The sequence below is a fragment of the Bombus impatiens genome, unplaced genomic scaffold (assembly GCF_000188095.3).
Source record: "Bombus impatiens unplaced genomic scaffold, BIMP_2.2 scf_0645, whole genome shotgun sequence".
NCBI classification, from domain to species: Eukaryota; Metazoa; Arthropoda; class Insecta; order Hymenoptera; family Apidae; genus Bombus; species Bombus impatiens.
Genome location: NT_177064.1, coordinates 313,677 through 336,527, shown reverse-complemented (window position 1 = coordinate 336,527; position 22,851 = coordinate 313,677). Strand labels below are relative to the sequence as shown.

At 35.0% G+C, this 22,851-nt stretch overlaps 5 protein-coding genes across 5 annotated transcripts; 2 read left to right on the top strand and 3 right to left on the bottom strand.

Annotated features, from left to right (window-relative positions):
* Nucleotides 1–94: 94 nt before the first annotated feature.
* Nucleotides 95–5,850, bottom strand: LOC100745147 (queuosine salvage protein). The gene is made up of 6 exons (XM_003491957.4): nt 5,040–5,850; nt 4,628–4,843; nt 1,483–1,642; nt 1,078–1,191; nt 814–999; nt 95–583 (listed from the first exon to the last, which is right to left on the bottom strand). The coding sequence occupies exons 1-6, from the start codon at nt 5,133–5,135 to the stop codon at nt 345–347; spliced, it is 1,011 nt and encodes a 336-aa protein (XP_003492005.1). The 5' UTR covers nt 5,136–5,850; the 3' UTR covers nt 95–344.
* LOC100745267 (fibrous sheath-interacting protein 2) lies at nt 1,640–4,788 on the top strand. Its single transcript, XM_024369864.2, has 6 exons — nt 1,640–2,006; nt 2,455–2,940; nt 3,221–3,568; nt 3,635–3,771; nt 3,840–3,943; nt 4,017–4,788. The coding sequence occupies exons 1-6, from the start codon at nt 1,951–1,953 to the stop codon at nt 4,143–4,145; spliced, it is 1,260 nt and encodes a 419-aa protein (XP_024225632.1). The 5' UTR covers nt 1,640–1,950; the 3' UTR covers nt 4,146–4,788.
* LOC100746391 lies at nt 5,318–17,837 on the top strand. Its single transcript, XM_024369861.2, is given in 19 exon segments — nt 5,318–5,446; nt 10,899–11,009; nt 11,091–11,329; nt 11,573–11,682; nt 11,771–11,861; nt 12,019–12,251; nt 12,612–12,996; nt 13,203–13,834; nt 14,274–14,900; nt 14,959–15,083; nt 15,166–15,419; nt 15,498–16,150; nt 16,371–16,554; nt 16,623–16,758; nt 16,827–16,882; nt 16,969–17,164; nt 17,256–17,403; nt 17,481–17,586; nt 17,656–17,837. Coding segments are annotated over 18 exon segments (4,314 nt in total). The 5' UTR covers nt 5,318–5,446; nt 10,899–10,933; the 3' UTR covers nt 17,719–17,837.
* Nucleotides 5,966–9,906, bottom strand: LOC100744817 (F-actin-capping protein subunit alpha). The gene is made up of 3 exons (XM_003491954.3): nt 9,638–9,906; nt 8,810–9,059; nt 5,966–8,722 (listed from the first exon to the last, which is right to left on the bottom strand). The coding sequence occupies exons 1-3, from the start codon at nt 9,833–9,835 to the stop codon at nt 8,304–8,306; spliced, it is 867 nt and encodes a 288-aa protein (XP_003492002.1). The 5' UTR covers nt 9,836–9,906; the 3' UTR covers nt 5,966–8,303.
* Nucleotides 17,824–22,181, bottom strand: LOC100746272 (uncharacterized protein DDB_G0283697). The gene is made up of 6 exons (XM_024369862.2): nt 21,822–22,181; nt 21,229–21,720; nt 20,846–20,903; nt 19,089–20,739; nt 18,744–18,980; nt 17,824–18,290 (listed from the first exon to the last, which is right to left on the bottom strand). Exons 1-6 carry the CDS (start codon nt 21,839–21,841, stop codon nt 18,085–18,087), a joined length of 2,664 nt encoding a protein of 887 aa, XP_024225630.1. The 5' UTR covers nt 21,842–22,181; the 3' UTR covers nt 17,824–18,084.
* Nucleotides 22,182–22,851: the final 670 nt, after the last annotated feature.

Genomic DNA, 22,851 nt, shown 5'->3' with positions numbered 1-22,851 from the left:
TTCATTTTTAAAAGGGACGGACTAGGGATCATCGAGACGATGGATCAGGAAAGAACCACGGAAATCATTTAGAAGAAATTATTTAAAAACCTCCTAAAACATGATGAGTATTTTATTTGAATACGTGCACGTACATAAGTGTCTGTATAACTATAAAATCAGTATATGTATTCTGTCAGCATCTTTCATAATTATAAAAATACTACTTTTTGTTGAAGAGCTGTAAAATGAGACAGCCATACACATCGTATATTTAGATATGTAATTTGTAAAATTATTATACGCGTGATAGGCAATTTTCAAAGTTTTTTCTTTAAATACTAATTACGAGGCACGTGATATGCTCAGTAATATATGCATCTAGTTTTATGGAACGGTATACTTTCTAATTCAGCGGCGTGTTCTCGCCGATAATCCCATAGAAAATGATCGATCAATATAGCGTTAATGTCTGATTTTTTTAACGCTAGATTAGGGTAGCGCCCGATTAGAGTTCTCACTTCATCCTTGACCCGTTCGATAACCTCTATAGAGCAACCTCGAATTTCGATCTCGTCTTCGCTACCGTTTTCTAATTCTATATCTGCAATATTAAATACTGTGCTATCTAATAGGGAAACCCTGCCACTTAACTCTAATGACTCTATTTATACCGTGGTTGGTTGAACACTGATATCAAAGCGACATTATGTATACAAAAAATATGAAAAAGACAAGTCATTTATAATCAAATTAATATAGAAAAAAGTATCTAAAAACCTTCTAAAATATAACAATGTAGAATTTGATTTAAAAACTGTGCAATAGACTCACCAGACTGTAGTCTGCTCAGAAGAGTATTACTATAACGAATAGCACCAAAGTGTAGTAGAACTTGCGGAATACGATAATCAGCGAACATCGTGATGCAGTCTATGTCTTCAAATTCACCAATTCCCTGTCCCTTGAAACAGGCCCATATGTCGCCTATCAGTATTTGTGCCCGCTTGTAGAAGCTAACTGGAAGACAAACACTCTGTTATTACATTTGCTTTTGGAAATAATTCTCTTTCATAGAACTAACAATAATATCGTTACCTTTGTGAATTCTGTAGTCTGCCTCATCTCGATAAGACTCAAATTCTTCCACGATACATTTCAGCAATTTTTCGGCTGAACGCGAACACGATTTCACACAGTTAGTAAAAGTACCTAGAAAGAGAAAGAAATTGATACAATGTTTTTAAGAATTGGATGTTAAAATTCAATTCCAAATGTGATTTATCACATGTGTGTAAAATAGTTTGGTAGTCTAGTGTATAACTTTACACTCTTTCAAGATTTATTAGAAATTTACAAAAGAAATAAGCTCGTCTAATTACGAAAATCTAATTTCTGCTTCAACAAAGATCGGTAAAGTTTTGCACCAGATTCCTTTATTATATATAAACTTAATAAGCAAAACTATGATCTGAAGAAAAGAAAGGGATTTCAATCATGTACCTTGATACTTTTCTAACAAAACCTTTCCGGCATCTCTCAAGGATTTAACTCTTTCGTCTAACAGCGGGATACTAGTTTCAGTATCGCCACGAAAAATATGCTCAGCTTCAGATCTCGTTATTTGAGAATAATACTTGGGGTCGACTATAGGTTTCCCCTCCTGTTCGAAGTAAATTGTTTGAAAAAAAAGAAAAAAAAAGTATGGCGTAGCTATTGGTAGAATTTCAACAATCGTGTAACTTTCGAAACAACACAGACACCAACGTGTTGAAGTATTTTTGAAACGACCAGGACAAACGGTTTGCGAACAAAAGAAGCTAGACGTGTAGATGTGGAAAACGTCGGAACATGACATTTTACCTATATTACATGCAAAATTTCCATGTAACCACAAAATGTTATTGACGGTCAAATTTCTGAGGACACGTCAAGTCAGAAACGTTGCTTCTTAAGGCTAAGCTTCTTAAGATGAACCCCGCGTGTAAACAATATTCGACCGACATAATTGGTCTCAAAAGACCCACGTGAGTACACGTGACTCTTGAATATAATATCAATTGCGGGATTTGCAGCAACAAGGAGACAGCTCAAACATTTAAATTGTTTGGATTGAAAAAGAAAGAAAAATATAAATTTCATATGAATATTATGAGAGGAAAAATATGATAAGTACAATTTTGTTGATTTTCTGATGTTGATATTATTTAAAGGTTAAAATTATTAAAATTACTCTCATATAAAAAACGAAAGATATGGCTTGTGGTGTTCTTCCCCTGTGGTTTTCATATTCAAAGATGCAAAGATTTATTACTACGAGTATTATTAATTGACCATGAATTTCGCAGAAGTACTTGATCTTTAGTTACTTTTTGTTGGTTCACTCAAATTACTGAAAAGTGGAACTTCCTCCTTATTGCAGCTCGATCTCCCTTAATTTTTATTCATATTGAATTGTTTGCGTATATAAAATAGGGCTCTGGACAAGCTGTTCGATTCGATTCCTAAGCCCAAAGGCGCGGTACCAGAATTTGGACTACCAAAATGGAAAGTAATGCCGTTAGAGTCGAAAATCCCAATGGTTCCCGGACCGGAGGGTGTTTACAATTTCACGCGTCGTAAGCTTGGCGAGGAACTATGGATCTCCACGCCGGATGCGGAGTTTAATTTAAGCGATCCATACGGCTACGAGATACAATGGACTTACGACTCCCTCCACGATAAACATTTGCTTCCTCACTTCTCCAAACCGAATATCATTCGGCATTTGATCAAATCTGGCTTCGTTACTAAAAATTTAGACGCAAAATGTTCTCTGAAAGATTACAATATGTACAGAAGGTATCTAAGAAGACTGCACTGTGATAGCATAAAGAAGGAATTGAATAGAAGAACGAAACAATCCATCGAGGAGAGAGCGATCTTGTATGCTCAAGAACAGGCTGAGAAAGAAGTGAAGAGGTAACCACCGAGTAAATATCGCTAATCCTGAAGAACAATGACATAACTGCAAAATTAAAAAATTTCAGCTACATACGTTAATAATATTTTAGTTATATTATAGTAAGAATCCACGATACTTAATTATAGATATAATTAAATGAAATTGATCTGTTTCGTCTCCTGGAAAATTACTTTCTTGCATCACTGTGCGCCATTGTTCTTTCAGACCAGATACGTGTTGAATTATATATAAGAAACTATTGTCTGAGAATGGTATCGCATAAAAACGTTCTGTTAGATTGAGAGAAAGAGAAAGATTAATGGAGTTACGAAAGTCCGCGATCATGCAAAGAAAGATGGCTGAGAAAATGAAGCTGCAAAAGCAGAAAGAGAAACAAAGGAAAATTGATGAAAGGTTACAAGCATTGGCTCAGAAAAAGAAAGAAACTCAACAAATGCGGTATATTAAAAGCAAAGCTCATGCAGAAATAATTCAGCAGAAACAAATGGCAGCAACAGATATTCGAAGGCAAAAGATAATTCAAACTCTTTTGGAATGGAACAGGAAGGAACGTATACGAAAGAAAATGAGAGAAATGCGATTAGCGCACGAACAAGAAGAAAAACGCAAGATCGTAGAACTGAAGTATATATGAAATTCATAAAGTACTTTGTGTTAGAAAAATAAGACTTTTTTATTTATGCTATATAGATGGGAAGAAAGATTAGAATTTCAAAAGAAACAAATTGAAAAGGAACAGTTTCTATTGCAATGCATAGAAGATCAAAGGAGTAAATTTATAGATGCATACCAAGAAAAGGTAGACAGAGAAACAGAAAGAATGAAAAGTATGTGTTACTGAATTTCATAAAAATGTATGCTCACAGATCGATAAAATTTAATGTTTTATTTATAGGACTTTTTGAAGATGTAAAAATGTATATAAGATGTTATTTGGCTAGGCACTTGCCTGGAAGTAGAGAACGCATTTGCTGTGAAAAATATTTCGATGATGATGAAGTATTTTATATGAATTTAATATAAAATCATCTCAAATATGAATGTGACATTACAGTTTTAATTTCAATTTTAGGATGAAACATCATTTGTGGAAAGTGATAAAAAGGATGCAGCTAAGCTAATAAAACAAGATAAAGTAAGAAAATTTCTATTATCTGTTATTAAGACTGCAAACTATATAATCAATAAAAAACAATATTGATATCAAGGTTTGTCTGGTATAAAATATAGTATCGTTTCAGATACAGAAAACGCTTCAGAAAGAAAAGAAAAGGAATGAAGAAAAGGCTCTAAGCAAAGATAAATTAAAGCAAAAAATGAAACAGAAAAAGAGGAAAATCTCAGCAAGGATGGAGAAAAAGGAAGCACGTAAAATTGAAAGTGTTGGAAAAAGAAGAAAAAAACAAAAGAAAAGGAAAAAAGTAAAAAAGAAGAAAGATACTCAATCAGATACAAAATCTGAATTAGACCCATTCACTGAATCTATACCTTCATCAAAAACAGAAACTATAGAAGAATCAATAATTTCTGAACCAAAAGAAAAGTGCACATGTCAAGCAATTAAAGATCGTGAAAAACATATTACATGATAAAAGACAGATAATCTTCCTAAAACTAAATTTTTTATAGTTTAACTTTCCTTCTAAAGATAATGTTTATAATTTTATATACTTTTTAACTCACATCTACAGCTCTCTTAATAGCAGCACACAAGGCAAAATACCCAGTCTGGCCATTAACAGTCCACTTTGGACAATTTGTTTTACTCCAAAAGGAATAATTCAATGTGTCCAAGACAAATATCCAATCGACTGCCTTTAGATCATCGGGAGAAGGGTGAAACTGACATTGTGAAAAATTGTTCACACTTATTTTGCGATCGTTAAGGGCTTCAAAAACCTGTAAAAAAAGAATATTGATTAGTTTATATGTGATCAATCATATCCTAAAATTCTTTATCTCATTTCTTAGTTAGTTAAAAATGTGCAACAAAAAAGTTCAAGCACTATTTATGATATAATTTCATAATTAATTTTTTAAATATATTACAACAAATTTATGAAAAAGATTTGAACAATAGTGAAAAGTTATTTACCGCATAGGCAAGATTTTTGATTCCTTCTTCTTCAACGGAAACATCCTTAGAACAAAAATCTATTAATTTTGCGGATTCCTTTGGCATTAAAATCATTGTTGAGGAAGTATCACAGCGTAGTTAATAGTGAATTGAAAATAATTTATTTAAGCACAAAATTTATCCACAACCTGCGTACAAACTCCTGACACACAACTTACTCTACGGTCAAGTCAATAGTCACGTGACAGTACCTTGTGACCAATGATTCTTAGCACGTTAGCAACGACTGGCTTGTAAACAAACATGGCTGTGAATGTTAAAATTCGTGAAATTGTCTTTTAGATTGTCTATTAATTATGTGAACAGATAATCATCCTGAAATGTTCGTATTAGTGTCCCAAAACTTTGTTGTAGATGAAGTCAAGGTAAGCACTTTAATCATTGAAATTGCATAGTTGAGATTAAAAGTACTTTTTCAAAACAATGCACAGCAGCACATGTGCACTATGATTGTTTACATTGAGTAATAAAAGCTTTTCGGGGTTACTACTACAAATTACAATAAAATAATATTAAAAAGTAATTAGTTCAAATACAATATTTTGTATTATATATTTTGTCCTATCTTATCTTTTTAATAGAGAAATCTTAAGGTTATTTTTTATGACAGTATAGTGTGAATTTCTATATGCATTTATTTATCATAATTAGTTGTTTATGTTATATAAAATTTGAAAATAAAGTTTATATAACACATTTTTTACGTGTTTTTTTCTACCTTCAATAATTCCATAGTTGTATTACCTACATTTGTTAATATCAACAATAATTGATATTTGAATTTTGTTGATATTAACTATTATCTAAAGTAAAGTACATTTAGAAAAAAATAAAATTTATTTTTTTCTGAATTAAACATGATGTTTAAGTTGATAGTCAAAGTATAAAGTGTTATATCACTTTATTTAATCAATCATAACATTTAATAATACATAATTTAACTGATAAATGTATTCTGTGTTTAAGTTTTTACATAAGGACATGCGTTTCTTATTTTACGGTACATTCGATTGTAGGTAATACCTAATTTTATTATCATAGGCAACTATTTTCTGTAAAGTTTGATAAGATTCGAAACTTCAACACTTCATTTGTAATTTACATACGTAACACAAATTACAATGTTTAAATAATGTGTATCATCATATTTACATATAAAATTTTATTATTGCAATATTTAGTATACTAAGTTTTTTGTATTATATCTCTGCACATTTCTTTTAACTTCTTCACAACTGATCAAATGATTTTATGATCTTATATTTAAGTTATGTATGTATTTTGTTCAAAGTTTTTTTTCTAAAAATTATCGAATAGCATGATTAAATAAAATATTTTGGATTACGATGTAACTTACAAAATATGAATAATATTACAAACATGTTTCGAATCCTAAGGTCTGAAAAGTCAAATGGTAGTGTGCTTCATCGCATTCATTCATTCAAATAACATATGTACATAATACCCCCTCAACATAAAGTGAACAGATTAAGGCTCCAGCAGGCTATAGGCTACATTCTACAATGTACAATGCATTATGTACTTTGTTAGTTTCCGTTTTCGCATACATGTCTGGTTGTGTAATGTGTGGTAAGCGATAGCACCAAAAGATTTTTCAACATCATTATTTGATACAAATGACTCATACAACTATAATATGATTAACACAGAAATCAAGTTGCAATGATTAACATTTATTTCATACCGTACTATTAAACTTTGCAACATATTTGCCATAATAGACATACTTATCATAAAACAATACATCTTAACAAAAATGTATAAATTTATATTTTATGAAATATAAAATTGGACAAAAATAGTAGGCCTTGCCCACCAATATTTATAATGAATGAAGTTTTGCTTTGTGTATCGAATGCTATGAACACTTAATGGCATTCTGTACCAGATTGTGAATCGATGATAGACATATCGATTTAATTTGATATTGTATATTTTGACATCACCTGTGGCCCCAGCATGCTATTATATTTGTACATAGCATGAAACCATGACAGTATTCATTTAAAGATATATTAAACATGTTATTGTGCTTTTTAGGTGTTACAAGGCTTAAGTGTTTAAAAAAAATTATATTGTTGTGCAACTAATGAATTAAAATTTTAATCACCATTGATTCAAGTATTTTAACTCGATGGTTTCATTAGGCTGACCGAACATGCACATGTTAGACAGCAATTTCTTTCCCACTGTGCAATACTTCATGTACTTATACTTTGTAATGTTGACTATTAACATTATGATATCAATATAAGTTAAAATGGATGCATTTAATCTTTTAATATTAAACTTCAACTCCAGATTATAAACTATAAATTTTACAAAATTGATGAAGTAGAATTATCTATTCATTCAAATTATCAACAAGACAATAATCCATGTAATTAATTACAACAAATTCAGTAAATGCAGTTCATTAGAAATGTTTGCACTGAAATATAATTATTGTACAAGATTACTATCTGATTGATGCAATTTGAATGTATCTAATAAATGTATTAACGGATTTCGATATTTCACCCCAAGTTTCACGTTTGTTTGATTTTAGCCATCAGTTACAAATTTTACATGACTTGGTTTACCAAATATAATTCCAATTAAAGTGCTTACAAAAAGTAAGACCAAGGATCCCCGTTACCCCGATTGTAAATTATTAAATAGTAGTAAATTTATAAACAGACACCAATCCACATAATATATAGATTAATATATAAATCAATCTCTTAAATACTGTAAAATAATGGACGTTTTAATCGTAAAGATGAGTGTTTATAAACAATATATATGTTCTGTTACATTTAAACCCAGTATTATATCAAAGCATTTGATAATAAAATTCATTAGAAATAAAATGTAATCGCAAAAATATTTTTTATGCAATTAGAAATTGTTAATACAGAATTTAAAAAGCTCGGTAAAAAAAGATATTGTAGTTAAAATATCTGTACTTCTTTCTCTTTTGCTCTTAAAAAATCGATAGCTACAGTGATGTTTCTTTTTATTACTTTTGTTATTAACAAGATACATTTAGGGGTCCAGAGGAACCTTGAGTGGCATGCATGAGTTTCAGTCAAAACATGTTTAACCAAACTTATAGCATTGTTACATTTGCTCCCATGCACATCACACCTCCAGACTTCACCCATGCAGCAAAATGCGCATTTTAATTATTTCTCTTAATATTATATAAAAAATCTATTTCTATTGACTTTTAAGCTCTTTGCCAATACTGTACGATACAATTTTGTTCCAGTCAATTTTCGTTCGCATAACAGGTAATTGCCTTCGTAGGGCCTTAAAGGTTGTATCAGACATTGTTTGATAATTTTCCGATATAGCAGTTTGATAGTCATTTTCTGATTCCTCAACAAGCCGTATTAATTCCTTTGCTGTTTGTTTCTCATTTGAGATCGGTAAGCTTTCTTTTACTTCTTTGCTACTGACAAGCTGTACATTTCCATCTTCATAGTAATGAACTTGTACTTTAAGGCTACCTCTTAATTCTGCATTTCCAGAACTTGGACTAAAACTAACAGTCCATACAGAACGCCAACGGCCATTCCAAAAATTTTTAGGTTGAAACTGATGATCTTCTATGCAAGCCGTTAGGGTAATATTACCTGTGTAAGTGAATAAACCACATTTTGTTGACAATTGCGATTTTCAAACAATTAAAATTTTCTGAAATTTAAAAAAAACAACTATACCTCCTTGACTCTTTCCAAAAACTGAACATGCACCGTGTCTGTAATGACTTTGAGTGTAAGTTGTTATTTCATCTTGTAGAGCCGATCTCCATGGTTCAGATACAGGATCTGGTTCATACGGTTCGTAATCCTGTGCTTCCTTTCTAAGATGGTCATATTTAAAACTTTGCTTACTGCGAGCATCATAAAACCTTTGTCCACCTAAATCATTGTGTTCTGTTATAAGAGCAGGATATTCGCTTCCATCAATCTGAAGTCAAAAACAGTAACAAATTGACCAATGTAACACAAGATTCACAAATGTCAAAAATTTTATCATATAAATACACTTATAAATAAATTAGTATCTAACCTTAATTTAACCAAATCTATTTCATAGAATTACAAAATAAATATTATTTTCAAATTTCGAAATGAAACGAAGCTTGAACCAGAAATAGAAATTATTATAGATCAGTCTCAAATATTTCCTATTAAAATGAGCACAAAATGTAACTATAATTAACCCTACTGCAGCGTACGATTTCGATCGAAACTCCACTAAGATTTGCACATAGCAACTGCAGTATAGCGATTTAAGGATACATTAGGTAAACAATCACATTAGCCAGGTGAATATTATCGCGCTCCAATTTCACTGTAAAGTCAACGTCACCTGTCGAAATTCCAAACGCGTGTTGCACGATTAGGACCGTTACTAGCCATTGAAATTCGATCCGACACTTTCCTGAGATAGTGTGATCTTCGATTACCACAGATACTAAACGATACCCCGGATACTATCATAAAAAATTGTAAAAGTTCATCACAGAGAGGTCGATGATGTACCTTAACAGGCGTGAGCTGATCCTTGTTGTACTGAGCAAATGCTCCGGACGCACCCTCCTTCAACAGGTTGTCGTTGTTCAACAAGACTCTCACATCATTAAAAACCTCGTTGAATTCGCCCGGCGGTGAATGCAGTATAAAGTCCGAAACTATTCGTACTTTTTCTTGATCAGGGATCACATCTCCATCCGCCGCCATCTTAACTTTTCTCTCGCACGCACACTCCACGATGTCAAACCAAGGTTAGTGCAGTGCAGGTTGTACCGGCGTATCGAAGCACTGCCCCATATACCCGGTGACGCATCACAAAGGGGATACGTATCTCTTTCCTCTTAATCAACTCTATGACATACATATTTTCCTACATTTCCACATATTCCGACGAAACACGTATTTTAAATACGCATATGTGTGATGCATATGCCAGCTAAATAATTCAATTATTGTATTTGCTTTTATAAGTGCTATATATATATATATATATATATACGAAATGCTTTTGATTTTTCTTGTTGAAATTTAATATTTGCATAAATCGATTTTAAATATTTCCTTATGCAGTAATATTATGAAATTATATACCTATGTATATTTATATTATTATTATTATACAAGGAAGAGACATAGATTGTTTTTGTGGTTAAAATATATTTAATAATTTATTTAACATTCTTTTTTCTATAAAGAATAAAATTTGTAATAGAGGAGAAATGAGGATATAATTCAAGACAGAATTTCAGTCATTTGGTTCGGAGACAACCACTGTGTTCAACGAACCTTGCCGAGCATAACCCTCGAATAGCGTTTGTGTTCTCTTATACACAATTTTAGGCAGGTGTGGTTTCGGTAAAAGCCGATAGAGCATTTTATCAAGATATTTCTGTCTACACATGTAAAATCTCTTATCAAGAAATCATTCCTTATTGAAAGATCTCCGCCGGATATGTCTATTTGCCCGCCAAAATTTGAACGGACTTCGAAACAAGAAAAAAAGAAGCTTCATATTTAAAGTACAACATAACGCGCATTCGCGTTCGAATTACACGAACTGCTGTATAAAATATGACAATATGCCTGTTTCAATTTTTAAACTTGGAAGTTCATGTAATCTTTAACATTGAAACTTTTGTATTAAAAAATTCCGAAATGTTGGAATTTTCAAATTTGTTAATTTTGGCACTTTTGCTCAAATATTTGAATATTTCGATCAGAAACGAATGTTATTATTAATAATAATTATTAATAATTTATTTTGTCGTAGTTTTTTTTTAGGTAATATAGTGGAATTTTGAAATTATGGCTGACGATCCAAATCGAGACATTTTGCCTGTGAGAGAAGGTTCTTGTGTGGATTCTTGTCGCAGTAGTATAGGTTCGTATCTGACAGGAATATTAAAATAATATTACACTTGGCTTTTTTTAATTTATGACTTTTACTTGAAACAAATTAAAGATCCCAGAGAGCGACACATTGTATTTAAGCTCGATCGTTACCAACTGGAAGACAGATATTTACGACTGCTCGATGAAGCAAATAACTTAAAAAAATTAACAAACTGTCAGGAAGATAAGATCAAACGATTGACAACAAAGCTGATGAGAGTAACTGGCAATTCAAGATCATGCACAATTGCCTTAGACGTTTATGAGGATAAGAATAAAATAATCACTCTTGAACTTGAGAACTCCAAGGTAAAAGTTGAATTTTTCCTTTTTACAATTTTTTTACTCCAATTTTAATTAAAAATTTTCAAAGTCAATAAAAAAAAATTGAAAAATAAGAAGTGAAAAAACAACTCTATCTTCTAATCCTTAAGGAAGTCATTTCTGAACCCTTGATCTGTTTGAAGCTAAATAGGTTGAAAATAGAGTGAATAAGATTTCAAGTCGACAACTATTGCGACTAATACGATAATGTTGCAATCGATTTTCCAGCTGAAAGATAAAGTCTCGGTGCTAAGAAATCAATTGCTGAGTCATACAATAACAGGTAGATCGTCATCAAGAAGTCGTAATCCCCAAGCGAGGCCTTCGTCTGGACGCACGTAAGTCCATAGCGTCATATTACAAGCAATCTATGATTCATACCACGGCATATCGTGATAGATCACTGAGTCGAGATCCTCGTTTTAGAACATGCCGAAGTGAAAGCAGCCGCACTAAGATACCATCTTGTCACTGTATTGACGACGACAATGCGCGATGTAATCTCAATAAAATCGAGGTAATAGCAATCGACGAGTTCCTTCTGTTTTATTCGTTATTTTTATTTATATATCTATAAATGATTGAACGAAGAACAAACACCTTGTCATTTATTAAATTTAGAATTAGGGATGGAGATGATATAAAAGGTAATGAAAATTGTATTTGGTGAGCAGGAATTGGAAGCGCAGAAGAAAGAAATGTCTAATCGGATAACTGAACTAGAGGAAGAATTGTCTACTTGTACAGTCATGAACCAAAGGGAAAAAGTAGCAGAGAATGTTGAGTACATAAGGGTCTGGCGACAAATGAAGCAACTGAATGATAAGCTAATAGCCACTGAGAACGAGAACGAGTCGTTGAATGCGCAAATCAAAGATTTGAAGAGGGAGCTTTATGAGAAGACGAAGTACGCTTAACGTCCCTTTACTCATGCACAACAACGATATTTCTAAACAATACTTGACCAACTGTGTGAATCGCGTTCCACCTATCGCATTATCATCCTTTACCTTTCTCTTTTTTTCTTATGCATGCATTTTTTTTTTATGCATGAAACAACTTATAAATTCTCCAACACAAGTTTCACGCGTAATTAAACTTCCTCTCCTCAACCTTTGTTATTTTATAAATAAATTTTATCTTATAAGTATCTATCTCCTGGATCCTAGCAGATAGATGTTAAATATCAAATGTAAATGCACTGTCTTTATTCATAAAATAAGAAATCGAGTAACTAAAATAGAAAATGTTATAAATATGTAATTAGGAACAACGAAACGATTACGACGGAGCTCCTGACAGAGAAGAAACGAGTGGCGGAGATCGACGAACAGATGTTAAAGGCAAAGGACTCTCAACTCTCGCTGCGAGAGAAGGATGAGCATATAAAGGACCTAGTAAACGAGATGAAGATATTGCAGCAGCACAACAGCGAGCTCATCGACCTCAGCTCCAAATATGGCGAAGTCGAGCTTGAGAACAAGGAGTTAAAGAAAAAAGTGACGGAGCAGCTTCACGATCAAGAAACTTTGAAAACCGCTTTTAACACCGAACAGGCTAATATCGTGGCGCTGAAAACATCGAACGAACAGTTACTCGGGAAACTCGAAGAACTACAGAAGAATATAGACAGTTTAACGGTACAGTTAACGGTCAGTGTGTAATTTTTTTTCTGAATCAATAATGCTGGTCTTCTGCCTGACAATTCAGATGTTTGCTTCTTTAACTAAGTAAGTGTTTTTTTCTCGGTACTCAACTAAATAAATTTTGATATTCTAATATTGATATTCTAATATTTTACATATAATGAAGATACATTTACAAAGCATCAATGAAAGTAACGAACGCGTTATTCTAGTGTTTTCAGACGCAGACGGAAAAACAGGAAACGACAAAAACTACGCCAATATCGACGAAACAACCCGAGACGAAGATACCAATGATAATCGACAGATGCGAATCGCGCAAAGATGCCAGCATTCAAGTGGAAAAATGCAATATTCTTCGCAATATTCAAGTGGAATATTGCGAAGCGCTCGAAAAGATTTTTGAGTTGGATATCGCTAGGAAAGAGAAGAAATGCAAAGGATGTTGCGAACTATCATCACATGTAGACACTACGAATGCAATCCAAAAATCTGTTAAATTGATGGATAGATCGGTGCAGACAGAACATGAATCCGGCGTAACCACCGTAGGCACGAAAGATCTGCAGATTATAACACCTATAAAAGAAACATCGAAAATGGAAGAACCACAAATTGCAACGCAAAGTACAGATGCTGCAATAGTTACAGAGAAGTATTTGACTCCAGATAAAATGCTGAAACTTCTGGAACAAGCACAGATAAGCACATCTACGGATGCAGCGAAATTTAATCAGAAACACATGGCTACCGATGCCGACTACAGTGACGTGATGGATCAGAATCAGAGACACAGGCAAGTTGTCTCGCTTGAGAAACTGCTCTTCGGTGACTCTAATTGTTGACAAAAATTGTTCGATTATTCTTCGCGCTATTTCAACGCTGTATTTGTATATATATATTCATATGAACCTAGTTTAGTTAAGATAGGATAGACAGAGTTTAGAGAATTCAAAATATTTCAATGTCCTGTTCGTTAGAATTGGAAGATTTGACGAATTTTAATATCGTTCTTCCGAATAACGTCAATATTAATAATTGTGACGCAGCAAAATTCTGGAGCTTCCAGATGTTTTAGGCAGAATTCCATGTGTTCGTTTAAATAATGGTATTTGATTATATTTCAATAAGATATAGATAAGCTTTATGGTAAATAAAACACGTAATAAAGTGATGCCTTCGTATTATAGTACCTTCATATACTTTATTTCCCTTTTGTAATCGAACATTTTCTATTTCTAATATTCTATCTTCAGTAATTATCGTTAGACACTGTGTTACAGTGACATAGGGACACTTGTACAAGGAATTCAAGAAGCCGCAGCTTTTCAAGTCGGTCTCCAGCAGCAAAAAAAAGACAATGCTTCTCAGTCAACGGATCCTAATACAGTATTATCCGTATTGTTTAATATTCTTCAAGAGTATACATACATGATACCTCATGAAGCCAACACTCTGTATCGTGCAATTCCACCGATTAAGTATCAATTCGTGAAAGACATCAACAACAATAATACGACATTAAGCAGTGTTGCAAAGAGTTCGATTCGATCTGGTTGTAGCACAAGAAAATATTGCTCGAATCCTTACAGTAAACAAGAGAAGCCGAAGAGAAAATTATTGCCCAATGTGCAGAGTTGTAGTCGGCCAGTTAAAGTCTCTGATGACAATGATTGTACTTGTAGCAGCTTACTGAGGTGCAATCTAGATACACAATGTGACCGATGTTGCTGTAATTCCACTAAACCGCTTACGTGCCACTTCAACAATACGCAAATGCAATGTAAAGGACAGGCAATAAAGAACAAGAACGACTTGATCGACTCGAAGGCACCTTTACACAACGATTGTCTCGCATCTACAAGAAACTGCTATATACCAAGAACTTCAGGCGCATTGAACATTTCTCGGTAACGAACTTCAACATCTTCGATCGTTTCGCGAAACTCATGAAATCACCTTTTGAAGTCAGTTGCAGGACGACAAATCTGGACCGTACAAATCCCCGGAAACGCGTGAGACTGTGCAGAACAGAAATACCTCTTCCGCCAACAATAAATCGTTACAGGAATACATCAAATACCTAGATAGGTGTAAAAAAACCGTGAGTGGGATACCAGTAAGGATTACAATTTAATTAAAACTCGACTGAAATCGATAGGATGTCGATAGAAGATAAAACTCGTACTACGAACATTTAGGTGAATGAAATCGTGAAGCACGTGCAAGATATTGACTCGATACGATACCAACCTATACATAGAAGACCTAAATCTGAGGTCCAGAAAGTAGACTCTTCCTGCAGTGCCGATTGTCCAAACGAGTGTGTCGATACTACGAGTGCCTTTTCTGATTCATTTCCGTTAGTAATCGCGGATGGTCAGGGTCTGGTGGAGCTTCATATCGTATCCTTACAGCTTTCCACGTCCGTTAGTACTAAATAAACTCGTTAGTATGAAATAAAATAATCCGGAAGTAATTTTATGAGAAATTTTATTGTATGTCAGGCTAAGCAGATCCTTTTCCGAGAAAAGGACATTAGCAACGTGTTGTTGTTCGTGAGTTGGAACATTTGGAATCAAGATACAACCTACACGCCCACGCTCAAATGTCCCAAGCTGAACTTCAATTCGTCGTTCGTCTATCGAATATCGGACCTATTCTCCTTCTTCAACTACATTCTTCTAGAACTCGTGACCTTCCAAGTGAACGTGTTTCACGACAACGACAACTACATGGTAGCCAAAGGGAAGCTTTGCATCAAAGATATATTGGACTATCCACAAAACAAACTTCACTATATCACACCCGTGAACAGTGTACTCCCTTGCTCGATTGGAATGAATTTTGGTCAATTGTCTCTATGGGTGAGACTAAGCTGTGACATCGAGCAAGTAGAAGCGTTCAAAAGAAGATACGGTATAATATCAGAACCACCGCTGAAAACGCTCATTCCAGAGAAACCGCCGGAAACGCTGATTCCAGAGAAACCGCTGAAATCGGAGGAAGTTGTTCCACCAAAAGACGATCCGTTGGTGTTGAAGGATGAAAATTCCAAAATAGAGTATAAAGATCCGGGAAAATTGCCTGCTGTAACAACGATAAGCATAATCGAGCCTACTTATATTGACGAATCAAGTACAGAACGAGGAAATAATTGGTAATAAAACGTTTCCTACATAGGATAGACTCAATCGATCACGTGTTTTATTTAGGTGAAAATTCTACTGATGTCCCTTTGTCGACAACGCAGTTTAAGCATGACGACGCTTCCTCCACCGTGGTGAAAAAGAGCGTAGACGAAACTGACAATTTAGATTCGAACGGGGAACTCCATACGGATGAACATAAATCTACTTTTACGGTTAAGTGGGATGACACGCTCGAAAAAACCACAGAGAACGAGATTGTAGAGAAGTATTGCATCTTTTAAATAAAACATTAGATAGATTTAAAGACATGATTTTGAATAGACCGAAGCCTATGAAAACTACAGAGAAGTCAAACGAAGAATCTGAAATGGGGAGACCAAGCGTGGTGGAATTTAATGCTTTCCTCTCAAACGTAAGATTAGAAGATCATTTATTTGCTGTTCTTCCAGCCTTTAATTTTGATCTCGCGGATATATTCAGAATAAAACCGATGCGCCAGAGCGGACAAAATCAGCCGATTCGATCTCCGAGGTGACCAACGTGATCGCAGATAAAAACTGGCAAGAATATAAAGAACGCACTTCGTTCACTTTCAAGGGCATGTATAACAATTTATAATTCGAAACAAGATTACCCTGATTTATATGTGCAAAGATTAGGATTATTTACAAAAATGAATTTCAGACTCGCTTACGGAAGACTTGTCATCTGATTATATTGTTGATGATAAAGACAACGACGTATGAATTAAAATGTTTTACCAATTCATTTTTCCAATCACTAAGATTACAGAAGTTAATAGAATTTCATGAAATACTAATTACAGCTTGGAAAGGACTCAATTATCATTGAAATCATGAATTTGGTTTTATTCCCCAAAAGCACCGTAATGCAGAATCCAGAGTATCAGCTCCTTTACATCGAATATTGTTTCCTGGGTTATTGTGGAGCTGACATGGAAACGGTTTCAGTGAAGAAACCGCAACCACCAAACCAGAAGTTAACATATAATTTTAGAAGAAGTAAGATAGTAATCTCTTCGACTTTTTCGTTCTTTTTTCTTTTTTTATTCTTTGCTGGAAAAATTTCGGGCTGAGAAAGCATTGTTCACAGAGTTTCGAGTACATGAAGACAAGTACCCGTTGCAAAATAGGATCTTATGCGCGATGCTGGATCAGTCTATTAACTCTAACATAAAGTTTATTGTCGTATGTGAACCGCTTCCTGAGGAAACGGATACGAAAGAGTGTGTGGAAGTTGGGTGAGATGAAAAAGAATTTCTTTATTAAAATATTCTCCGTGGGAGAAATATTAATTTAGAAAAACCGCCATGCATAGGTTCGCTAATTTTAATATAAGGGACTACGCGCTAGGAAGTGGTGAACGGATCATGTCAATCCCGGTGTATACTCCAGACACTACGGAACAAATTGGTCTGCTGAAGGTATTGTAGCTATTCTTCGCTATGTATCTGGCTATGAGGATAAATAATTTTTATTTGCAATATTTGTAGATCTACGTGTTAGGCTTCGATACGATACATCAATATTTCGGAAGACGCGAATCGATATTATAAAAATATTTGTTACATTTTTTGAAAACGTGTAAAACTATGGTCATTGTAAAATTAAAAATTTATAAACGTCCAACCAAGAAACCAGGGAACTTGTAAATCTACAATACCGTGATAAAAAATTACGCAGTACAAAACGCCATATTTATTAGAGGCTACTTACATCATAATACAAAGTATTCTACATTTTTCTTGTATACGTGTTACTACATATGTGTTGCGATACATTATTTTCATACGAATCGTTAACTGCACGCGGATTGATCATCATTTCCATTATCGTAGTTCCATCTCTCGAAATTCCAACGTTTTTCTTACCTGTTCCATTGATCTTCCGCGTCATACGGATTTCAGAAGGTTCAACTACCCCTAGCTTTTCCTCTTTTTATGCTTCATTGTCGCATTTTCCGTCGAATTCGCGCCTTGTTTCTCTTTCAAACTGGACAATTTCGTTTTGCGGAAAATATCGTTGAAGACACTCGTGGATACCTGGAAGTCTTTGCAATCTTTTGGTTGTCGAGCTACGGACCAAACACCTGCTATGGTATCGATACCCTGGCACACCCTGCAAGCACCTAAACAGAGTTTCATTAACGATTTACGTATTCACAAATCTCGATGTATGTCAGTATTCTACTTTCAATTATTTTATTTAGCACATTGACCATGCAACGGCGGCTTTTAATGATATTTTTCAATTTCGAACTTTTCTCTGCTTGGTATTTAAATTACTAAAAACTCGAAAATTAAAAAACTACTTTTGATCTGTTCAATGATAGATATATCTGAATTAATAATTTTTCTTACAGCAAAATATTCTATAAATGTTAGATATCATCAGAGACCATTTTATTGGAAGATTTTCTATTAGCGTCTATCACGCTAAAATATACAACACTCACGTATCAGTTAATGTCTTTAGAAAAAAATACATATTTTTGTGATAAAGGAAGGATAATTCCTTTTATAAATAATTACGAATAAAGCACTGATATGCAAAAAATACAATTATTCGTAAAATTGCATACCAACAAAGACGGCTATGGAATTGGTACAATTATTGGTGGCGATGAGGGTAAATGGCGAACCACGTTTGAATGGGGCATGACCAGATATGTTCCACGTTCCATTCAGCAAGCTATCGTGTAAACGCGGTGACGTGAGGTCGGAAAGCCTCACGATTATAGTACGATTCACGACCCTCATATCCAGTTTCATTCCGGCCTGAGCTGTTGACCAGGACCCTGACAAACGGCAAGGTAAGCCTAAAAATATCGCTCGTTTCACATATCAGGGATAGCCAAGCTTCAGGCCATCTATTTCATTTAGCGAAACATCACATTACACATTATGCGCGGTTTACTCGATCTTACCTTCCCCCTTGTTGTTCTTCGACCGAACTTCTTTCAGTTCGTCCAGTTCGTCCATTATGGTACTGAGTATTTCACTGGCTACCTCTTTCGTGTTATGCACCGCGGTGGAAGTATTCGTATTATGACCAGGGTCCCTACCATCGTCCAGACGTGCCAAATTATCATTGTTGTATATTCCATTTCGATTCGACTGCCTCATAAAATTTCCCTCTTCCGCCTTACTTCTGCTTCTGTATCTAATTGCTTGATGTTCCAATCCTCTCGTATTGTCATCCTCGTGAAAACTAGTTTGTTCTCTGCCTGGTTTCTTCTTTAAGTAACTTGGACTTATAAAATGTTCTTCCGGTATTCCGTTTTCGTAGGTATTGGAATAAGGCAATATTTGATGATTAATATTTTCGTTCAGACTTGGATTTTGTTTGCGATTACCACCATCGACGTTAATTCCTAGGAATTCTAGGACCTTTCCAAGAGGCTGGTCCATCGCGCTGGGAACGTTTACTGTCGAAAGATTGTACCTGGACTGTACTGGGAAATTTTGCGGAGCTACTTGTTGGTTATGTTGTTGGTTTTCTTGATTACTGTACGATTGGGGAGGAGAGTAATTAAGTGGAGTACCAATTTCCGTATTCTCTCCTTTCGCGCCTGGAATCCTCGTGTTATCTATTAAAGGTTGATTTATCATACTCTGTTCGAAGTTTCCTTCCTGTGGCAAATTTGCCTCTATCTGTTGGTAGTTGTTTAAACTTTGAATTTGCGGTTCGATCGGTTCGTTTATATTCAGAGTCTGAGATTCGTCCAGATTTAAGTTCTGCAGGTTTTCTTCAGGAGTTTCGTATTGATTCCAATAATTAAATTGATCTGGATTCTGCGTCTCGACAACAGGTTGTTGAACTTCGTCGTTTAATTCATTCGAATCGAAATTATTATCTTCGGCTACTTGCGAGTGTTCCGGAATTTCTGCCGTATTGTCCGAATATGGTGCGTCGAAATTTTCGTTTTGATGTTCCGAGGATCCGTAATTGATCCCGTAACTGAGAAAAGGATCATCTGCTCCAAAGAGTCGGGAGTTCCGATTTAGTCTCGAGAAACGTTCATTTGTCGGATAGTTCTGAAAATTATTAAGGTAATTGACACCGTCGTCCTTGTACCTGAGGTCTCTTCCGCGAGTATTGTAATCCGGATAGTAAGGTTTCAAGTGTCTGATCCGATTGCTACGATGCGACGTAAAATTCATCGTTTGTCGTGCGAATCGATCATTAAGATTTCTCGACTCGGCCAGCTGTATCGGAATTTTATTCGCGGCGATGTCTTGGAGAACTTCGTCGTCGCTATAATAATCCGAATACTCGACCCCTTGGTCGCCTGGATTCTTTTTCGACGGATCCTTCGTGGTAGTTCTCATTAAACGATCGATCATTTTTTCGCTTTCGATCTTATGCGATTTTTGGGTGGTACTCAAAGGCGAGGAAAAATCAACGTAATCGCTGTCGTCGACTTTCACAGCGCTAACTTCGACGTCCGATTCTGTGGACAATTCGTCGCGTGATTTCTCGCCGAGAATAACTGGATTATGCTTAATCATAGAATTCCCCCTTCCGTTTGATTTCTTTGTTAACACGTTAATGCCCCTTTCGGTGTCCAACGTTCTCTGAGTAAAGGAATATTTTTCGAACGTTTATCCGATGCGTAGTCAAATTGACCGCTTGGGGAGGCCATGATAATTAGTGGAAAATTGATGAACGAAGCTTACCTACCTTAGAGGATCCTCTCTTTAACAAACCAGGTTGCTGTTTTCTGAACTTTCGGTGATGTCTGAAAAACAGGAAAATATAGCAATTATATGACAATATAGCAATTCCATTTATATGAACCCTATCGGAGATTAGACTGTTCATACGATAGCATAAAACTGATTCTCCCCGCTATTAGTGAATTTTTATTCGTGTAATGGGAGTTCACGTTCAGGTAAGTTGAACCAACGAACAGTTGATTCAACTGCCGCTAACTAAAATTTCGTTCCTATAAATTCTACTGTATACCAAGATCATCGAAATCAACGAGATGTGTCCTGTTGTATGTAATTACCAAATATATTTACGTGTCTGAATGTCGATAGGGTAACAACTTCTTTCACTACCTTTTTCTCTTCTTCTTCTTTCTTTGTCCCTTGTGTCTCAACACTTTCCGGTGTCTTCTACCTTCGGCCACCTTCGAGCCAGTTTTCGATACTGTTGGCATTTTAATACTCCCACGAAGAGTTCCTTTGGGCGCAACTCGCGAAAGCTTCCTTATAGTCTCCTGCATCTTCGGAGATTTGAGCGCATCCTTAGCCATTTTGTGCGCTAATCCTCCGCCGCCTTGTCTCGGGATCCTGTTCTTTATGAAACTGACACTACCACGACGTACTATCGAATCTTGATCGCTGGAATATCGACTATTCTTGTTCGATTGCCGCTTCTCTACGAGACCTGAGTCTTCATCGCGAACGGATTTCTCTTTTAAAAACGTAGAACCTTGTCGATGCGATTGGGCCACTGCTTTGTTTTCTTCTGACGGTACGAACGATAATTTTTCGGGATTGGTTTCGACGCCAACTGCGCTGATTAGTAGCGGAACGATCATGGTCAATCTGTTTTTTTTGGTTAGCAAAATTATTCAGCCGCATTTTTTTATTTTGTGAAAAGGATCGATGATATATTATTTCTATTTGAAATTGTTTTTGTTCCGTACCTGAATAAAGTTAGCAGCATTCCTCCGCGAGGTAGATCGATCGAAAAATTGGTGCTGGTGCCATTGAATCGGCGTACTCACGATGGATTTAAGCTCGTACTTCACCGCGTCGATTCATGACAGTTATTCCCCTTCGTTTTCTGCCTCTCCTGTGTCAACGTCTCGCGGTAGTATCGTTAATAAATCACAGGAAAAATGGTCGTTCACGCGCGGTTCTTCCAACACGTTGACATATCCTCGAGAAAGGTTCGCAGAAAGCGCTCGCGCGACTTTCGATGCTCGTTTCTCCACGACCAACTTTTGTCATGTCGTTACCGTTGATTCACTAGGAAGAGTAACACACTTCAAGAATTGGCGATTTTTCAAATATCTGCAAAAATTAATCGTAAAAACGAGAATTATTATTTTCTATTATGCGAGTGTCATGATTTTTACTAATAAAATTCTACCGTTTAAAATTGTCACAACTTGAAGGATTGGTTTTACATTGTTTTTATTGCATAGTAAGAAATAAATGCGAAGAATAATTTTATCAAAGATCCTTAAAATTTAGGGACTATTGGTTAAAGAAATACATTTTTTTATTACGATAGATTATGAAATAATTAATAATTTTCTACTGCAAGGTTTCTAACTCAAATCGATTTCCTCGCATATTTACTTCCAGCAAACTGACAATATTACCTATGATGTACGATTCTCTTTGAAATCATGGAAATGTTTCTTCGGGTTTAAAACGATTGCTCATATTCCTCTATTTCCTTCTTTAAACAAGGTTTCAGTGCAAAGTGGTCTTTGAGCATCGTGAAAAGACTACAAACTTCAGTTCGATCCATTTGCTCGTTTCGAATGGCACAAGCGTGTACTTAAATCTACAGAAACATGTTCCACAGGGACGTGTGAGTACGTGTGTGCCTTGTGCGTGTTGCTTTCGCATAGGGTCGATCTACGTGCGATCAAAGCGACTTGGAGGATCGCCAAGTACACGCGTCGGCCTCAATTAGTCAGATATTATGTACGAATGTCCTAC

Bases quoted from the DNA above. Each gene is read 5' to 3' on its own strand.
- LOC100745147 (XM_003491957.4), bottom strand. From the start codon at position 5,135: ATGATTTTAATGCCAAAGGAATCCGCAAAATTAATAGATTTTTGTTCT. The intron at 4,844-5,039 runs GTAAATAACTTT...CTTTTTTTACAG, and splicing joins TCAAAAATCTTGCCTATGCG to GTTTTTGAAGCCCTTAACGA. The intron at 1,192-1,482 runs GTACATGATTGA...TTCTCTTTCTAG, and splicing joins TTTGTTAGAAAAGTATCAAG to GTACTTTTACTAACTGTGTG.
- LOC100744817 (XM_003491954.3), bottom strand. From the start codon at position 9,835: ATGGCGGCGGATGGAGATGTGATCCCTGATCAAGAAAAAGTACGAATA. The intron at 9,060-9,637 runs GTACATCATCGA...TTTTGACTTCAG, and splicing joins ATCAGCTCACGCCTGTTAAG to ATTGATGGAAGCGAATATCC. The intron at 8,723-8,809 runs GTATAGTTGTTT...TCACTTACACAG, and splicing joins TTTTGGAAAGAGTCAAGGAG to GTAATATTACCCTAACGGCT.
- LOC100746272 (XM_024369862.2), bottom strand. From the start codon at position 21,841: ATGCTGCTAACTTTATTCAG. The intron at 21,721-21,821 runs GTACGGAACAAA...CAAAAAAAACAG, and splicing joins ATGCTGCTAACTTTATTCAG to ATTGACCATGATCGTTCCGC. The intron at 18,291-18,743 runs GTATGCAATTTT...AACTCTGTTTAG, and splicing joins TTCCATAGCCGTCTTTGTTG to GTGCTTGCAGGGTGTGCCAG.
- LOC100745267 (XM_024369864.2), top strand. From the start codon at position 1,951: ATGAACCCCGCGTGTAAACAATATTCGACCGACATAATTGGTCTCAAA. The intron at 2,941-3,220 runs GTAACCACCGAG...ACGTTCTGTTAG, and splicing joins GCTGAGAAAGAAGTGAAGAG to ATTGAGAGAAAGAGAAAGAT. The intron at 3,569-3,634 runs GTATATATGAAA...TATGCTATATAG, and splicing joins CGCAAGATCGTAGAACTGAA to ATGGGAAGAAAGATTAGAAT.